Raw genomic sequence first — 18,719 nt, 5'->3', positions numbered from 1 at the left:
CACCGCTTGTGACCACCGACTTCATTTCCCGGGGAGGAAGGGGCTCTCCAGGCTGCCCTTTAAATGAGCGCATGGCAATACTGGTCACTAAAGAGGGACAGTGGCCAGACGGCTGGGAGCCTCTCACATGGGGCACAGGGCAGCTTGGAGGCCATGTCACACATGTGGTGAGCAACTATGTGCAGGCTGGCCCACGGCAGTTTAGGCAGGACGGGCCACAGCTCCTAGGCCCAGTGGCAGCTTCATGGTGAGCTTCACAGCTGTGGGAGAACTGGTGCAGTGCCTGGCTCCCAGGTCCTGGGGCAGCGGCCAAAGGGTAAGGGACCTCCACCAGCACTGTCCCCCTGTACAGCAGCCCAGGGACTGACACTGCTGTGCTGATGGCCTCCTGTGAGGCGGTGCTGGCTGCCGTGAGCCGTGACAGGCTGCCGTGGCACGTGGACAGGATGGGGCCTCCCCCTGTGGTCTGTGCCCCCACCTCATCCCCCAGGAGCCTCCTAGGGTGCATGTTCCACCTCTCCTCTGGGGACCTCAGTCACAAACCAATGGCCGGACTGCCAGCTCAGGCCTCGAAGAGCTCCCGGAAGGCAGCCCCGACCTCGGCAATCATGTCACTGGTGGTCATGGAGCGGCCGTGCTTCTGGAAAGCCTGACGGTTGCACTGACGCGTGAGCGAGCATGCACCCAGGGCAGCCAGCAGCAGCGGACGGGAGCTGGAAGGAGAGCAAAGGCCGGTGCTGGACAGTGGGCCCAGGGCTACCCGACTGCCCCACACAGCTGATCTGGGGTGGGTTTTTTTTTGCTGTTTTTGTTCAAGTCAGGCAAGATCTTACTATGTAGCCCGGGTTGCCCTCAAACCTACATGATCCTCCTGCTCAGCCTCCCCAATGCCAGAATCACAGGCGGGCAACCCCTGCCCTGTACACTTCCCACACCCTGACCATGTCTGGAGGACTTGGTGCCTGAGCTACCAAGAGCTGCAGCCATACCCATTTGTCTTCTCAGCTCCAGCGAGGAAGGCCCAGTGTGCCATGACACCCAGGGCGCCCGCCAGCAGGTCCCCTTGTCCCCCGCACCTGCGGCCGCTGCCTTCAAGGCTGCACTCGAGCACTGTGGAGCACACGGAGGAGTTGGTGCAGTGCTCTTGGGGGCTGCCGGACCCTGGCTGGGACACCTGATGGCAAGCAGGGCAGCGTGGGAGCTGTGTGTAGAGCCTGTGATGAGGACCTGTCTGTCTCCAGGGTGCTGGGCTCCTCAGCACACCCGTGTGTGTGTGTGTGTGTGTGTGTGTGTGTGTGTGTGGCACACCCACGTGTGTGTGTGTGCGTGGTGTGTGTGTTGCACATGTACTATGGCCCTCATCTCCAAGCCCTTGTCAGCTCCTTGCATGAGACTCCTGAGGTCAGCGAGGTGCAGCAGAGGTCTTCACCCTTGGAGCTTGGAGTGTGGCCTGTGGGGACAATGTGGCCCTGACCCCTGCCCATTCCCGAGGACCAGCTGCAGCCAGGGTGAGGCCCAGCTCATCTCCCTCTGCCACCTGCCCGTGTCCCACAGCTGTTGGCTGGGAGGGCCCCTCATGTCCTGGTCTTTGTGTGACTAAGTAAGAGGGCTGGGAAAGGGAGGGCAGGCTGGGAACGCTGGCCGTGGCTGCAGCCCATGTCATGTCTACACTCATGGACCCAGCTCTGGTTACGACTCGAAGCCCAGGACCACCCTGTCACCTGCTCACCCTGCTGGCCGTCAGAGATGAGGTCGTGTTCCCCTTTCAGGACCATGGTCACGTTCCCTAGGGCCCGGCTGAGCCTCAGGACAGATCCATGTGTGTCAGCAATGTCCACAGGGCCACTGAGCTATGACGACACAGAAAGTCAGCAAGTGTCCCGAGTTCCCAGACAGCCCAGGCACGGGGGCAGCCCTGTGCACTCTTGATGCCCCAGGGACTGCTGGGCACCTGTCCAAGACCAGGCTGTCGAAGGGGCCTGCATATTGCCTGTCCTCAGCTGATGGGACCCGAGGGTGTGAGGGAATGGAGGAATCCAGTAACAACTACCCTTGGGGACACTGCCTGCCTAAGGACACCTGGCTTTACACTCTCCTGCTCTGTCCTTACCATGCCTTTCACGGCAGAGGGCATGGCCACCCATGAGCCTGTGGGCCAACAGCCACCACATGCTGGCCACCCAGCCCGAGGCCACTGTGTGAGAGCGAGCATGTGACCGGCAAGGACACGACACACTCACCACAGCCTGGTGCAGTCGGCTGAACTCCATGTGGTTGGGCGTGAGGATGGCCTTCTGGTACCCGAGGACGAGCGCTGGCCGCTCCGTCACCAGCCAGAGTCCGTCCTGTGCAGGATGAGGGCACTCTCACTGAGGGGCCATGCAGGGCTGCACTGGCTGGGCATGGGGAGGAGAGGCCACACTCACCGCGTCGATGACCACAGGGATGTCCCTGGTCTTTGCAGCTTCCAGAATGCCCTGCAGAGAAGGACACTGGCTGTAAGCCACACAGTCCTGGTGAGACAGGACGGTGTGGGTTGTCAGAAGAGACAGGAGCACTGCAGGAAGTGGCAAAACCAGTCGGGGAAGGAAGAGCCCTGGGGACTGGGCCACCTGGCGCTCCCTCACCAGGTCCCAGCACACATGACCCACTGGGCTCACGCAGCCCCCACCCCATCACCATCATGGATGCTCATTCAACTTCCCTGACGTTTTGATGCAGTGCTGGGAGTAACAGCGAGCCGTTTTCCCTTGATAAAACTAATCTTTTAGGTCTGAAAGGCTTATTTAAAAAGACACACACGTGACAGCACAGGCTGTTTCTCATCATTTGTCACCGGCACGTCGTGACAAATCCACACGTGGCAGCCGCATGTATAGTGGTCTGTGCTGGAAAATGAGGAAACACGAGAGCTGCAAGTATAATGTGTGTCGCCACGGTAACGTGCTCTTGAGGGAGCCACAGAGCCCCGAGGCCCCAGCCACCAGGGAGTTCCAGCTGGGGACAGTGCCTGCAACTTGGGACAGGGCCGAGGTCACGATGTGCAGAGCTGCAGGCAGGAGGCCCAGTCCTTCTTTACACAGGACACCGTGCGGCCTGTGCCTGTCTCCTGGTGAGCCAAGGCTTCTGCTGAAGCTGGCTCCGGCCCGTTTCCCACCTTGCCTTGCAGAACTCAGTAATTTGACTGTTGCCTTCTCTTCAGCTGATTATAGACAGCAGCCCAGAGTGGACAGTAGGGTGACAGCAGCTCTGCGTGTGTGCACAGCTTCCATGGCTGAGCCACCATGAAGGCACCTGCCCGCCCACCGGCACACGTTCAAAACCATACTGGCAGGAGAGGGGCTGAGAGCAGGAGAGGGGCTGAGAACCCCCATCACAAGTTGGGAGGTGTCATCACAAGTAAGCAAAAGTCTGGTGTATGTGCCTGACTGCTAGGAGCGGCCCCAGGGAGGGCTCAGACCACAGACCAAGGACATAGGGATGGGGCCTGCAAGATTCAGGAAGTGACTGTGCATGGGCAGCCTGGGTAACTCAGGGTCCGTCACACAGACCCAAGGATCCGTACAACCCTGTGACACCCCAGTGCCCCTTCCGCAGTGGAGGTCACAGCACAAGCATGGGCCTGGGTGGATCTCTGCAACCTGTGAGCTGGGACTCGTGCCCAGTGGTTGGCCAGTCACAGGCAGCCCTGCTGTAGGTGCCACTCGTGTAGGATGTCACACGCAGAGCTGGAGGCAGGAGGCCAAGTGGCTGCTGGAGCAGGGAAACAGGCACAGTGGGGTTGCAGGGTGAACTGTTCGGCAATGTCCATCCAGCTGCTCCCCAGAACACCTTGGCCAGCTCAACACTGAGTCTCACCTTTGCAGGCTTTGGGCTATCCTGAGAGACGGGGCAGGAGCAGAACACAGAGGAACCCATCCAGTGCCTTCGAGGCCCATCCCCAGGCAGGAAGATGGGGGGGCAGACTTAGCTGTGGAGCACAAAGCCCTGGGGGGTCCTTTCTGAAGCCTTCAGACTTTCCTGGCACAGGCCACAGGGCTCACAAGGGTGTCACAGGCCTCTGAGCCCCTCAGGCACTGCTGAGGTGGGGGAGGTGGTGCAGTTCACAGGGTCCACATATACACGGCTGCTTTGCAGAACATGTCCCTGGACACTGAAGCCTTGCTGTCCCCTGCCATCTTCAGCCCTGTCCCATTTGGCTCCTCTGGCAGGGGGTCTAAACCGTGCATGGCTGTCTCTGTTACTGCCGTCCAGTGCTCTTGATTCCAGGATTTCCAATTCAGAGAACCCCTTAAAACCTGCAGGCGCGGGCGCCACCACGATGGTTCTGGGATTCACCTTTCCCCGTGGCACAGGCACGGCCAGGACGAGAGCTCTGATCCCATACTGGGAGTCGTCAGAACCACCTGCTGTCAACACCTGACCGTGTCCTGTGCTGCTGGGGCTGGAACCCAGGGCCTCCTGACACACAGCTCCCCATGCCACTTTCTTGCCAGCTCTGGTGACCGTGCCCCGCTCCCTGCCTCCTGAGGGCTGAACTCCAGGGACTGGGAGATGACGCCTGAGCACTCAGCACGCCACCTGGTTCTGGAGCTGGATATGGCCGGCCTCCGGGATGGCATCAGCAGTCAGTCAGTGTCCCCTGCCCCTCATCCCACGCCTGCCATGCGGTCACAGCACACTGTCCATGCTCTGTGCAGAGGAGCCCCGAACTCGGCCACATCCAGTGCTGTGTCTTCTTTCAGGGCGGCAGCAACAGGTGCCCAGCAGCTCCATTGCCACTTGCAGGGTGCAGACACCCCTGCTTCTTCTCCTGATCCTAGATGGTGCGTATTTGCATTGCAGTTTTTCGGGGGAAACAGTTTTGTCCTTTAAATGAATGCAGGTGGTGGCATACTTTTTTGAGACAGGGCCTATGTAGTGCAGACTGGCTTTGAACTCACAGAACTCTCCTGCCTCAGCCTCCTAAGTGCTGGGAGCCAGGTGTGCTGGCTTGGAATATGGATCTGAAACCAGCTCCATCAGGAACCTGCTATGGCAGACCTCAGAACTCCTCTGCAGAAACACAGTGACAGAAACCCTCCCAGGGGAGAGCAGTGTGCGACTGGGTCATGCTTGCTTGTTTGGGGCTCAAGGTGGCCAGAGGTGCTGCAGTTAGATTAAATCATGAGGGTGGCCCTTCAGCACTGGAGTTCGAGTCCATATGAAGAGAAGACCGCTCCAGTGCCCACCTATGTTCCCAGCTCCCTAGGAGGCTGAGACAGGGGGATTGCAAGGTCAAGCCCAGCTTGGCAACTCAGCAACTTGGTGAGATCCCATCTCAAAATTTAAAAAATATAAAAAGCGCTCAGGATGCAGCTCAGAGCAAGAATCCAGCCTTCATTCCCCAGTACCAAAACTTGAGGCCACAACCCTGAAGAGAGCCATTGCCGAGAACCAGCGCCGAGCGGGAAGAAAGCAGTGTTTGCTGTCCGAGGCACCCCGTTACAGCAGCCTGATCCAAGACAAGAGACTGTGCTCTGCCAGCTCGCAGGCCTGGAAAGCAGCCCTGACAGATGCAAAGGAGCTGTGTCTGCCTTCCTGCCAAGCGCAAGATGAGAAGAACGCACAGAAACGCAGGACAAAGGGCCACAGCCTTGAAGAGGGTGATCCCCAAGACACGTAACAATGAGCTGGGAATCGTCTGGGCCACAGTACAGAGGAGGACACAGGCAGAGGCCAGGAGAAGCCCAAACCAGGCGATGGACTGGGAGTCTGGGGACTGCAGCAGTAGAGAAGGGAAAATTAGGTGAACATAGATGCGCTGTGTTGGGGAGGTGCCACTAAGGCCCAGAGCCCACAGCTTCCAGGGTTCCGTGAGCCTCAGTTGCACTGTGGGGTCGCCAGCGAGGGCCCGGGCAGGACAGACAGTGACGGGGAGCAGAGGGCCTCGGCAGCCCAGGGGCTGAGTGGTGGGAGGCTGGGCCAGGACTCAGTGCTTGGGGTGGGACTGGGGCACGAGCTTGGTGGTGAGCACCAGGTGTAGGCTGGTGGCCCTGCCACCCAGCAGCCTTGGTGTCGCTGGATGCCACCAGGTAAGAGAACGGGGCAGGGACAGAAAATAGTCACAGTGGGACAGCAGTGGCCCGGCCCGAGGCCCAGGGTTCACAGGTGGCAGGGAGCATGACCCGAGCTGGACTCGCGCAATCCCTCATGGGTCCCCTGCATGTAACCCATGGCACAGAAGGATGCCATGACTCATTGGAAATGCCTCACCCGATTCGGGTCACCCACCCACCACAGTGACCGTGCAGTGCCAAATGCCACTACACACTGCGATTGGTAGCTCCCATAGCCCCTGGGGTCACTCTCTTCTATAGGACACAGCGATGGTCCCAGAGGCCAAGTGATCACCAGGGCTTGTCACACTGCTGGCCTCCTGTTAACCCTGACAATCTCCAGTGCCCCACTGTCACCACCCAGCAAGAGGACCCCAAGGAGTGGAGGGGATGGGACGGGACGAGCCTTACCTCCACATTCTCCAGCATGTAGTGGTCTCGGCCCAGGCCAGGCCCCACCACCAGGGCATGCAGTCGGGGCAGCCAGGCCTTTACCTCCTGCTCCCAGTGGGGGCTGTCACTGCGAGGAGAGGAGCTTTCTCAGGACTCTTGTTTGCTTTCATCTCACAGCACTTCACGTGGCAATAGTTCCGTGAAGACTCCGGCTTCACAGAAGACACCTGAGTGTCCCAGTGGGGACTGCCAGCCCTGCACCGTGGGCTCAGGACCAGCACCTGATGAGAAGCAGCTTCCTAGGGTGCTGACTTGGTTCCCAGGCCACCCTGGCTGCACACAGGAGCTCCATGGGCATCGCAGGAGGTGCAGCCATCACCCCAGGGAGTCTACCTGCCCAGGCTCTCACCAGTGCGGACCTGGGCCCATCCCGGGAAGCTCATGTGAGCGGGGTCCTCCTGTCCCCTGGACCCCAGGCTGGCTGGAGCCCACTGCTCCTGATTCCCACAGCATGGCAGAGACTCACAGGACCGGGTGAACGATGAGCTCCGGGCTGTAGGACTTGATCACCGGTGCCGCCTCAATGGCGCAGAACACGTGTGACAAATCTGCCCCCTGAGAAGTCAGGCAAAGGCTGACAAGGAGTAGAGCACATGGACACCATGCCACTGGCTGCAGCTCATGGGGTGCTAACCAGCCTAGCACCCAGCTCTGGGCCCACATGGTAGAGACCCCAACACACAGCTGGACCATGGCAGGCAGAGGCCTTGGCTCCCTCCCCAGAAAGACAGAAGAGAAGGAAGGGATGTCAAGGGAGGGGAAGGAAACACCTAGAAGTGCACGCCTGTAAGCCCCGTTACTCTGAGGCTGAGAAGGAAGATCTCAAGGTCAAGACCAGCCTGAGCAATTCAGAGCCTCTGCCTCAAAATATAAAGGGCTGGGCCACAGTGCCATGACAGAACACCGACCTGGTACTCACCAGGCCCCACATTGTGTGCATGCATGTGTGCATGCATGTGTGGTGTAAGTGTCTGTCTGTCCCTCGGAGCCACAACTTGGGTCCCCAGGAAGCACAGACTTGGGAACCTCGCCGTTGGCCAGGCTTTGGGGGCTGAGCCAACTGAGGAAAACTGGAGTTCCTTTCTTTCTTTCTTTTTTTTTTTTTTTTTTTTTTTTTTTTTTTTTTTTTTTGAGACAGTGTGACACTGTGTAGCCCAAGCTGGCCTCAAATTTGCATCAATCCTCCTGAATGCTGATACAAGCATGCACCACCACACCCAGTGAAGCTGCAGTTCTGAAGGAGCTGACGGCTGACACAAGGACTGAAGTGCGTCCCAGATGCACTGTGGAGAACTCAGCAAGAATAAATCAGTCTGATATAGCAGGTTAACAGACTGCACAAAAAGGATAGATTATGCAAAGGTGTTTCTGTCACCTGTGACTATACTGAGGCATCATTTAGATTTCTATCAGAAACATTTGCTTTAGGGTCACAGAGACATTACTTATGTAGCCCACAGTGGCCTCAAACTCAGTGATCCTTCTGCCTCAGCCTCTCGAGTGCTGGGATTATAAGACTCTGTTTTTTTTTTTTTTTTTTTTTTGTCTTTTTCATTTTTATCGGTACTGGGGCTCGAACTCACAACCACCTGCTTGCAAGGCAGGTGCTTATGCCGCTGAGCTAAACCCCCAGCCCCAAGACTCTGTTTTGTTTTCCCACTGAGCTGGGAAAAGCATCTGCTTTGTTCCTATTTAAATAACCCAACTTCTCCCCCAGAAAAACCCCGATGAAGTTGTCAGTAAACTCACCACTTTGAGAGCCGAGATTGCTGCAAAATACGGGGCCCCTGTGTACCTGAAAGGGAGACATCAGAGTCACAATTTCTGCAACTGGGTGCTGTCCCAGCTAATGACACCTGACCAGTGAGACCCTGGAGCACCCTGCTAAAATGTGATTATCGGTGGGGACACGGGAGGTGGCAGGCGACCACGTGCATGCCAGGCAATGCTGGAGCGAAAGTGGCGCAGGTGGCGCTGGGGCCGGTCTCCAGGGCTGCACTGGCCTGGGCACTTTGTGACAAGGTGCAGCTGGCACAGGCTTCCTCAGGGGAGAGGAGGTGACGCCAGATCAGGGTAGACAGGAAGGGACCCAGTGGCAGCTGCAGTCCTTGCACACCCACCAGGCACCACGTGTAGGAATACATGGACTGTGCTCACACTGGACAGACAGACGTGCACACAGACAGCGGCACCGGGTGGGCACTCACTCTCGACAGCCTCCCACGATGCCAATGCGGCCGGCCTGCCCCTTGTGCTTCTCACCAGTCAGGGTGGGCACGATGGCCCTCACCAGTGGGAGGGCATCTTCCATTGCCTCTGTAGGGTGCGCACTGTGCAGTGAGAACGCCCCCTGCATCACTGGAAAAGAATTTGGGGCCACTCAGGGCTGCAGCAGCCAACAGCAAAGCCACCCAGGGCCAGTGTGCTGAGGGCAGCGTCCCGGGATCCCACAGGTTTCACTCGAAGACTCCACCAGGTCTGTAGGCAAAGGGCGTCCACAAATGACACTCGGGCACCAGCTGCTGAAGAGACACCCCCAGACCAGCTGAGTCTTTGAGGTTCCGGAAGCTCTACCGAGCCCTGGCAGGCCTCACCCAGGGAACTGAGCGCCCCCAGTGCCCCCACTGCAGGAAGCCTGCAGATGCCGTGTAGTTCTAACTCTTGGGGTCCTGGCAGCCCAGAGAGGGCGCTGAAACACAGCACACGTCTACACAGCCCAGGTGGCATTCTACAGTGGTCTCACCCTTCTGAGCGGTCTCCAAATGGCCGTTTTAACTGCCTGAAACACTTGCTGCAGTTCTGTTTTACCTTGATACTTAAAACAGTTCACACCAACTTCTGCTGGTCTATTCTGTAGGGGTCAACCCAGGAGTAAATAATAAAGCATATATTCTCTAGAATTAAGGGACCTTCTCTAACAAGGCACTTGGTTTTTTGGGGTCTCTGTAGCGCAGGCCTGTCTTGAGCTCACGGCAAGCCTCCTGCCTGATCTCTGGGAGCCCAGGCTGCATCACCACACTCGTGGCTCTTAGCCATTTTTATCCTGCTTGGTGGAGGGCTGAGACGGCAGGCCTGGGAACCTTGGCTAGACTGCCTCAAAATACATCTCTAATGGGGCTGGGTGCGGCTCAGTGGTCCAGTGTTTGCCTGCCATGTATGAGGTGCTAGGTTCAATCCTCAGCACCACAGAAACGAGAACAGAACGTTTCTCCAAATACCCAGCCACGGAGAAGGTCCGGGGCTTCACAAGTTCCACTGAAAGCAGCTCTCTAAAGGAAAACAGCTTTGTCTTTGACTTCTCCAGTTTACCTCTCACTCAACGAAATGTTCAAGTGTTTTCTTGAAAACTGAAGGAACCCAGCCTTTCTGAAACAGTGTCTCATCTCACTAGGTGGCCCAGTTGCTCAGGCTGGGCTGGAACGTGTGATCCTCCCAGCTGCTTAGGGCCAAGAGAAAGAGACGCAGTTAACCCCTTCTCAGTGACTTCCAGCCGGCTGAGCCACGGAGCACATTCAAGGGCCTCTGCTCCCTCGGACTGCGGTCAGGGCGACCTTCTGCTCTCAGGGACATATCTGCAGCTGTCACCAAGGTGCCCGCTCTCATCACACATTGTGACTGCACTATCTCCACCAGCACCTGGACCTGGGGCCATGAGGCCAATAGAGCCCGCTCCCTTGGTCCCTGTGGGTGCTGCCCAGGTCCAGAGCAACAGCGACCCTGGACTTGAACCCCCAGGGGCTGGGCTGGCCACGCCACTCATTGCTGGGCTTCTGTGACCTCTTCATCCTACACCTGGAACCCCAGTACCCACACTGGCCAGGTGCTGGACCTGCTCTTTCCAGGCAGCACCCCAGGGCTCCCCCAGGTGGCCCCTGAGATGCTCCTTACACTGCTCCCTCCTTTTAACCACTGCCCAGGCTGAGGGACGTAGTGTCCCTCATCCACAGCTGCTAAATACTTAGCAAGCGTGGGGACACGATCATGATTTTCATTGTCACTAAATAGACATAAACTGCTTTTCTGGGTGCCTGTCCTAATTGGCATATCTTCTGTCACTTTAATGTCTCCAATTGCTCTGTCCAAAAGTGGACATTTAAAAAGACAGAAATGCCCCAGGCACAGCGGTGCATGCTAGAACCCCAGCCCTGAGGAGGCTGAGGCCGGAGGATCGATCACTTTGGGGCCAGCTTGGGTTGAACTACAGAGTGGGACTACCTGAAAACAAAAAACAAAAATACAGTTTTTGAAGTTTTCAGAGAAATATGAGGTGTGAGCCCAACTACATGAATGCTTAAGTTTTTAAAAAATTTTATTATGGTAAAGCATATTGCCACAAATCCCCCTCAAAAATGTTCCCCTTAGCTTCAAGCACAATTATCCAATCGTTTTTTCCTGCATCTCCAGTGGTGCTGCCCAACTGCCTCAGTTACCCTAAAATGTTTTCCTTTCGTGGTCATTTTGACTTTGGGAAGACAAGACTCATACGGTGCCAGGCCCAGTGAATTCGGTAGGTAGGGATACAGCGTTCTGTTTCACTGAGCTGCCTTTCTGTGGGATGGCACCTGGCAGCAGCAGCTGTCACACCTTGGTAAGGGCACTTGGGCAAGAGGACGCCAGAGCTGCTCCAGGAAGTGGTGAGGAGGACATGATGAGTATGCTCCAAGGACAGGGGACTCACAGCAGAGTGTCGCACTGTCCTGAATTTGTAAAAATTTAAACTTATCCTACATTTAAAAATCAGACAGCCGGGTACAGTGACACAGGCTATAATCCCACCACTTGCCGTGAGTTCAAGGCCAGTATGGGCTACACAGTGAGTTCAAGGCCAGCTTGAACTGCATAGGAGGACCCTATCACTCCCCTGCCCTGAAAAAAAAAAGGTTACAGGTTTAACCTACTATTCCTTGTCTGAATTTCTGTGCAAACAGTAAAATATGCTTAATGACTTCAGGAAGTCTTCCAACATACTATCTAGTCAGGAAGGAAGGGAAGTCAGGGGTTACTGTAGGTGATTACTGTAAAGTGTCACAACACAAGCCTCAGGGAACCGCACTGACACCCACCCAGCAAAGTGAAATCTGGTTTCCATACTAACACACTTGTCTCCACTGAGACAGGTATGGGTAGGCATCGCTCTCCGTCTTCACTGAGGGTAGGATGCCGAGCACCGGCCCTGTCCCTGCCTGGCCTACGGGAGCGGTGCAAATATTTCTAGATGACACAAATGTCTCTTGTGGTGGCAAGCTTGGCCCTGGCTGAGGGGAACCATCAGAGATGTGCACACCTAGTCTTCATGTCGTGTGATACGCAACACTTCACACAGTGTTTAGAGTCACAGGAGAGACCAGTGACATCTCACGACAGGAGAGAAAACAGCTTAGATTTCAATCTGTGGATGCTGGAGACAAATATTGACAGGCATCCAACTCACCCAGTGCAAAGGACTCCACAAGTAGTGCCTGGGACTGTGCCCCGCCTCTCTCCGGGGTCACAGTCTGACACATGCCTTCGTGGTCAGCTCAAAGGGTCCAGCCTCAGCTAGGGAACTGTTGCAAAACATACTCTCCTCATCAAAAGTGCAAGTTTCACGGGGACACCCGGTGACCCTTATGCACTTTGCCCATCAGCCAAAATGGGACCTCGACAGACCTGGCACAGAACAGTTGCACTCATGGGACCAGCTGCTGGCAGGACAGTTGGGGAGCGCCTGTCCCTCCATACAGGGACCTGTGCTGTACTGGCCATACCAAGTATACCCTTCATCTGCTCCCAGGGATGGGAGGCGGCCCTGGTACCCGGGGCAGGGGTGCTAGACAGCACCTTTCTGACCCGGTGGGGGAGACCTGGCACGAGCTATTCCAGCCCAGCACCCACGATTTCAAAGCAAACAATGAGATGCTGCACATGCTCCTCTCCTCACTGCATGTGAGCTTCATTTAAATGCTGAGGCCACGGAGCCATGGCAAGCGTGGGTGTCCAATACTAGTGTTTTGTAGTTTTGGGGTTTTTTTTTCTTTTTTTAGAAAAGGCCTTGTTCTATAGTTTAAACTAGATCTGAACTCACTATGTAGCCTAGGCTGCCCTTGAACACACAGAAATCCTCCTGCCTCAGCCTCTAAGTGCTGGAATTACAGGCATGGACCATCACAACTGGTCACATTAAGCACAGTGATTTGACCAACCCACCCATGCACAGGTCACCTTTCAACTGGTGGGCAAACATGTTGACTTGATTGGGGAAGGCAAAAGAAAAAGAAAAGAAAAAACAAGGAAGCTGAGTGCAGTTGTATATGCCTGTAATCCCAAGGCCAGAAGATTGCTGTGAGTTCAAAGCCAGCTTGTACTGTATTATGAGACCCTCTCTCAAAAAATAAAAAACAAAAACCAAAAATACCTCTAACACTTTGTAGGGAGTCAAGCAAAGTGGTGCATGCCTGTAGTCCCAGCACCCAGGAGGCTGAGGCAGGAGAATCATTTAATCTCAGAGAGTTCAAGACCAGCCTATGCAACACAGTGAGACACTATCTTTTTTTGTTTTGTTTTGATTTTGGTATCAGGGATCAAACTGCAACCTCGAACTTGCTAGGTAGGTGCTCACACTGCTGAGGTGAATCCATGGCCCCATACTCTATCTTCAAAACAAAACAAAACAGGGGCTGGGAATTTAGCTCAGGGGCATAAGCACTTGCCTTGCAAGCAGGCGATTGTGAGATCGATCCCCAGTACTGATTTAAAAAAAAAAAAAAAACACAGAGAGAGATGATTTGGGGATTTGGGGACAGCAAACATCCTCTGAAAACAAAATTGCCTGAAGACCTGCACAAGAGAAAGCTTTCATATGTGGGTATTTTTGAATAACTCTAAGAGCACAATGTAACCCACAGCTTTTTGCCATGTAACTTTAAAAGCTTGTTGTGAGATAACCAAAGCAAAGCAACTAGGATCAGTGTAAGGCTTCCCCTTGCACCACAGGGAAACCCCACCAGCTGCACTGTGGGGCCAGGGCTCCCTTCGCACCAGTGCTGCGGCACCTGTGGTGGGAGCGCTCCAGCACTGGGCTACACCCCCAGCCCTGTTTTATTACTTATTTCTTTTTTTTGGTATTGGGGATGGAAATCATGACCTTATGCTTGCCAGGCAGGTACTTATGCTGCTGAGCTAAATCCCCAGCCCTTATTTTATTTTAATTAATTAATTTTTTGGTACTAGGGATCGACCTCACAATCGAGCACTTGCAAGGCAGGCGCTTATGCCACTGAGCTAAAGTCCTAGCCCCCTATTTTATTTTAATACTAGGTCTGGCTAAGTTGCCCAGGATGGGCTGGGATGTGTGATCATCCTGCCTCAGCCTCTCAAGTAGATGGAGTTTATCATGCCTGGCTGAGCAATACCATTTTACCAAAATGCTGCCATTGGTAGGCAAAATACATTTTCCTTTAGTGTTCATGCCACTAACCCAAAAAAGTCAAATCTTCACCCACTAACCAAAAAAAAAAGTCAAATCTTTCTTAAATACCCTCTAAAACCACTTAGGAAGAAAATAAATCACTGTCAAGAACTACAGCACTTTAGAGCCATATGAATGCAAAGTAAAAATCCAAACTGCCCACCAGCATTCTGTCCCATTCACCTGAGACAAACAGCTTAGGTCAGCAAAAGGCCAAAGAAAGGGCAATTAAATGTCCAAAACTTTGTAGTAGAGCAGTTTCAGCTGGCTTCCAGCCACAAGCTGCTTGGATTAGCCACGGAAGTATTTCATTATATAAACACCACTCTGGGCTGGCAAAACAGGTCAAACCTGCTTGGGGGTCCTTGGGTGGCATTGCTTCCTCTGGCCAAAAGTGCTGTAGGTTAATTGAATTAAAAGCTGGTACATGTGACGTTAACCCCGGATGGCTTCAGATTCCAAAGCCGACAGCTTTACCTGCTTTTCGGTGATAGTTTAGCAGGTCAAAATAGCGTTTCAAAGTAAGGCAAATAGTTATCAAAAAACAAAAAAATCTAAATACAGCAGTACTTCGAAGCCCCCCTGCTGGTGTGGCGAGTGACAGACTCCTGGCGGTTCTCAGAGAACAGGCCTGGCTGCAGACAAACAGCCAACAGATCCCACAGCCTAGGAATGACCACAGTCTCCGGGCTTCAAAGGCCCCCAGCTAATCACTTCCTCTAAAAAACAACCACCCCTCGTATAGAAGATAGAAAACTGCCATCTCTCCATCTTATGAAAAATGAGATACAATATACTAGGCATAAAAAGTGTTAGATAAATTAATATTCACAGGATAGACGGAAGAAGCCATACCGAGCAGGTATTAGGCTCAAAATAATTAAGATCCACTCGTCCAGTTCCTGCCTGAATTCTTCCTTACGTAGTCTGTCCTACTTGAAAAGGGACCAACTAAGGAAATCTCGGGTCCCAGGGTCGGGTGGGACTCCGGGGGATCCGCCAGTGCCCGGGATCCGTAGGTCAGCGGAGCTAACGCCCCTCCCCACACACCCCCGCGAGGACCCATAGCACGCCCCAGGCCCCGGCCTTCCCTTGGACAGCCCGTCCCTGGCCTGGTTCCCCAAGCCCGGAGGGAGCTGCTCCGAGTCCCGAGACCGGCTCCTAGCCTGTGCAACCTGCACGCCCGGCTCGGCACTGCTAGCCTGGGACTTGGCGAGCATCTGCCCGCCGGAGAGAGGCCCGGCCCGCTCGGGACGTGCAGGACCGCAGCGCGTGCGGAGCTCCCGTTCTCCGGCCTCCCCGCGGCCGGGTACCCGAGTTCAGCGGCGGCCCGAAGAGCACCAACGCGGCCGAGAGCAGCGCCACGACGGCGGCGACTGTCACTGCAGGCCTGGCTTCCAAGTAAGTGGCCATCCTCGGGGCGGCCGGGGCTGGCTTACTTCGCGCGCAGATCCGGACTGCTCCACAGCGCAGACCCGCGGCCATCCAGCGGCCTTCCGGGTTCCCGGCGGCCACCGCGCCGCCCCCTGAGCCGCGGCCCTCGCTTCCCCGCTCTATCGACAGCCCCAGTCAATGCGCTCCAGCCCAGAATCGGTCTCCTCAGCGCCGGCTGAGTCCTGGGGTTCCCCGGTGGCCTTCACACGGGCGGCGGAAGCAGCCTTGCAATTCGCTGCAGCTGGGAACTCGCCCCACCCCCCCGTCGAACATTCACCAATAGTACCCGGTACCAGCCGATTGACGGGCATGACGTCCAATCCGGCATATTCTTATCGGTCAGTTTTAAACCGTGGTGTTTATAAAAAAATAATTGAGGTAGAAGACTTCTGTATTGTGTCAGAACGCCCCAGAGTTGGCCTTGGACATCAGAAAGTAGGTGGAGTGATAGCTCCTTTACAGATTAGAAGAGTTCCAAGAGAGAGGAAGGGGGAATGAGGGGGAGAGCAAAAAGAATAAAGATGTGTTTATGTACCACCTCCCCGGAAGGGATGCGATCATTATGTACTGCAAATATGCACTAATAAAAATTAGAGAAAAAAAAGAGCTTCATTTTAAAAAATTTTTGATCCCTTTTGAAATAGGACAGACTAGCCGGGTGTGGTGGCACACACCTGCAATCCCAGCACTCAGAAAGCTGAAGCAGGAGGATCATTGCAAGTTCGAGACCAGCCTGAGCTACAAAGTGAGCTCAAGCCAGTCTGAACTGCATAATGAGACCCTGTCTCCAAAAGAAAAGAAAAGAAAAAAACAAATAAGACTACATAGGAAAAATTTAGGCAGGAACTGGATGAGTAGATCTTAATTATTTCGGGCCCCACACCTCTTCAGTATGACCTTCTTCTCCTTCCTCTAATCCTGTGAATGCCCTAAGGCCAACTGCACTGCCCAAATATATCATGTGCCTTTTTAAAAATGCCGGACCTACATGTCCCACCCCTCCCCTGAAACCAAGCTGGGACTCTCCCAAACCAAGCTCTCCACCCTCTCCCCAGTATAGTGAGTGACCACTCCATCACTGTACCTGTTGCATGCCAAGAAGCCTGAGAGGACACTGATTTCTCTCTTTTCCTTTGAGCCCTTGCCCTTCTTTTTGCTGCCTTTTTCATCTGACTGCTACCTCACTGAAGGCTGCCATCAAGGTTAGCTCGGTTCACAGCAGTGGCCTGTTTGTTTTCTAGGACTGTGGTGGCAAACTGCGAAAAGCCAGAAAGACATTATCTGGCCAAGACTCAAGCGGGCTGCTGTCACTGTTGCTGCTGCTGCTGCTGCTGCAGCTGCTGCCGCTACCCTGGCTCAATACAAGGGTGCTGCGAGCGAGGCCCGCTGCACCATGCACCTGATGAAGAAATGGGAGAAACAGCACAAGCAGATGAAGCACATGAGGTGGTGGATCTTGGAGGAGAACGTTGTGAAAGCCCACATCGACAGGAAGTTCCCTGTGCATTACCTCGCCGTGGAGGCAGAGCTCAAGTTCAGCACCATGGGATTGGGCCTGGTGACCCTTACTGACATGAAGTCCAGGCAGGAGGTGCTGGTCAAAGAGTGGGAGAAGCAGCTGGCCAAGAAGGAGCGGTCAAAGGAGCTGCAGCTGAAGCTGGAGAAGTTCCAGCCCTCCAGCCTGTCCTTCATGCTGGGGGAGGAGGAGGAGGAAGGCGCCCTGCATGAGGAAGAGCTGGAAAGGGAATCGGTCACCAGGAAGATAAGGAAGTTAGGGAAGAGTCCCGACGTAGAGATGAGCTTCTTGCCTGACCCAGACGGTGAGGAGGAGGAGAACCAGCTGCGGCAGGAGTGGGAAGCCAAGCAGGAGCAATAGTGAAGAGATCTAGACCGCTTTCAGCTACTGGGCCGGCTAGTGGCACCGGCGCATGGTAGCAATGCAGAAGGGTGACACGGTGCGGCAGCAGGCACTGGAGGCCCTGCGCCAGGACTTCTGTGAGTTCAAGTCGGCAGGGGTGCAGTAGTTCATGTCCATCAAGGAGTACTTGATCACCATGCACCATCATGGCTTCTACGACGTCATCGTCACCAAGGCACGTGGGAAGAGCAAGCCGATCTTCAACTTCACGTCCAGGACGACCTGCGGCTGCGGAGCAAGGCCAGCGAGGAGGAGGAGGACGAGTTGCACACCGGCACAGTGACGCAGTGCAGCTGCTACAGAAGAGCAAGCAGGTCTTCCTGGCCAGCCGCTGGGAGCCCTATGGCGGGCATGAGAAGAAGGGGGACTCGTACACCATCCCATGAGCCCTGCAGGCGGTCTGGGATTAAAGCCAGCTTTTGTTTAGGTTGAAAATGATTAAGTAAAGAGAAATACTTTATCTTGCAGTGCTGGAGGCTCTAAGTTGAGACTCAGGGGGAAGACAGGGTGCCCTGTCTAAGGCGTGGGGGTGGAAAGTCGCTGTGCTCTTTGGAGCTGCAGGCAGTGGGGTCAGTTCCTGGCTTCCCCTCTCAGCCCCCATCTCTGCCTCCGACATCCTTGACAGTGTACCAGCTTCTCTGACCTCACATTTCTGCTTGCTTACACCAGTCACATTGCACTGGGGCACAGTCTTAAGATGCTCATCTACAAAGACACCTGTGTCCGAACAGGTGGTTTACAAATGCTGGGGATTAGGGTTGCAGCCTATTTGGGGCACTCTAGTCAACTCATCACACTTCTCAGCAGCAACAGGAAATCCTTTCTTTTTCATCTTTTTATGCCTCTGCGGTGCTTGGGACGGGACCTAGGGTTTCCTTCTGCTATCCTCACTCCCCACTGAGCTGCATCTGGACGTGGAATATTCTTCCATTCAGAGAGTCAGGTCATGTCCGCCGTCTGCACAGGACTCCCTTCCCAGTCACTCAGAATAAAAGCCGGCCTGCTCCACTGCCTCCTCCACCCCCAACCTCCACTGTGGCCCTGCTTCCTCTCCCTGCACACCAGCCTCTCCTCCCTCAGTGTATCATAGCCCCGGCCATTCTGTCTCCAGATAACTGCACAGCTCTGATCCTTGCTCAGCAGCGCTCTGTGTAGTCAAAGCAATCCCTCGCCATTCTGTATAAAATAGTTCACGCCTCTTCCTGATTCTCAGTCATCTCTGCACGAGACTCTCCCTTCTTAGCATGTTTTACCGTGTGCCACACTCACTCATTTTTTTTTAAATTTTTTTAAAATTTTATTTAAGGAGAAAAGAAAAAAAGCAGGGAAAGGGTACAAGTTATACAGATTTACAGAAAAAAAATGAACA

The 18,719-nt window shown here is 54.6% G+C and overlaps 1 protein-coding gene and 1 pseudogene across 3 annotated transcripts; one reads left to right on the top strand and one right to left on the bottom strand.

Annotated features, from left to right (window-relative positions):
- Positions 1–6: 6 nt before the first annotated feature.
- Naxd (NAD(P)HX dehydratase) lies at positions 7–15,644 on the bottom strand. Of its 3 annotated transcripts, none has more exons than XM_005007147.4 (10): positions 15,438–15,644; positions 8,759–8,909; positions 8,301–8,346; positions 7,018–7,106; positions 6,510–6,618; positions 2,427–2,477; positions 2,241–2,345; positions 1,730–1,850; positions 990–1,110; positions 7–713 (listed from the first exon to the last, which is right to left on the bottom strand). In XM_005007147.4, the coding sequence occupies exons 1-10, from the start codon at positions 15,481–15,483 to the stop codon at positions 563–565; spliced, it is 990 nt and encodes a 329-aa protein (XP_005007204.1). In that variant the 5' UTR covers positions 15,484–15,644; the 3' UTR covers positions 7–562. The 3 variants fall into 3 exon arrangements, with proteins under 3 accessions (XP_005007204.1, XP_003477557.4, XP_012996782.2); XM_003477509.4 differs by having other exon boundaries at positions 15,312–15,640; XM_013141328.2 differs by lacking the exon at positions 990–1,110 and having other exon boundaries at positions 15,312–15,644.
- Positions 15,571–17,817, top strand: LOC134475543 (protein FAM50A-like; annotated as a pseudogene).
- The last annotated feature ends 902 nt before the right edge of the window (positions 17,818–18,719 follow it).

Source organism: Cavia porcellus, unplaced genomic scaffold (genome assembly GCF_034190915.1).
Source record: "Cavia porcellus strain 051 isolate PalLab524CR breed Dunkin Hartley unplaced genomic scaffold, mCavPor4.1 scaffold_4, whole genome shotgun sequence".
In the NCBI taxonomy this organism is placed as follows: domain Eukaryota; kingdom Metazoa; phylum Chordata; class Mammalia; order Rodentia; family Caviidae; genus Cavia; species Cavia porcellus.
This window is presented reverse-complemented; position numbering and strand designations above follow the sequence as displayed.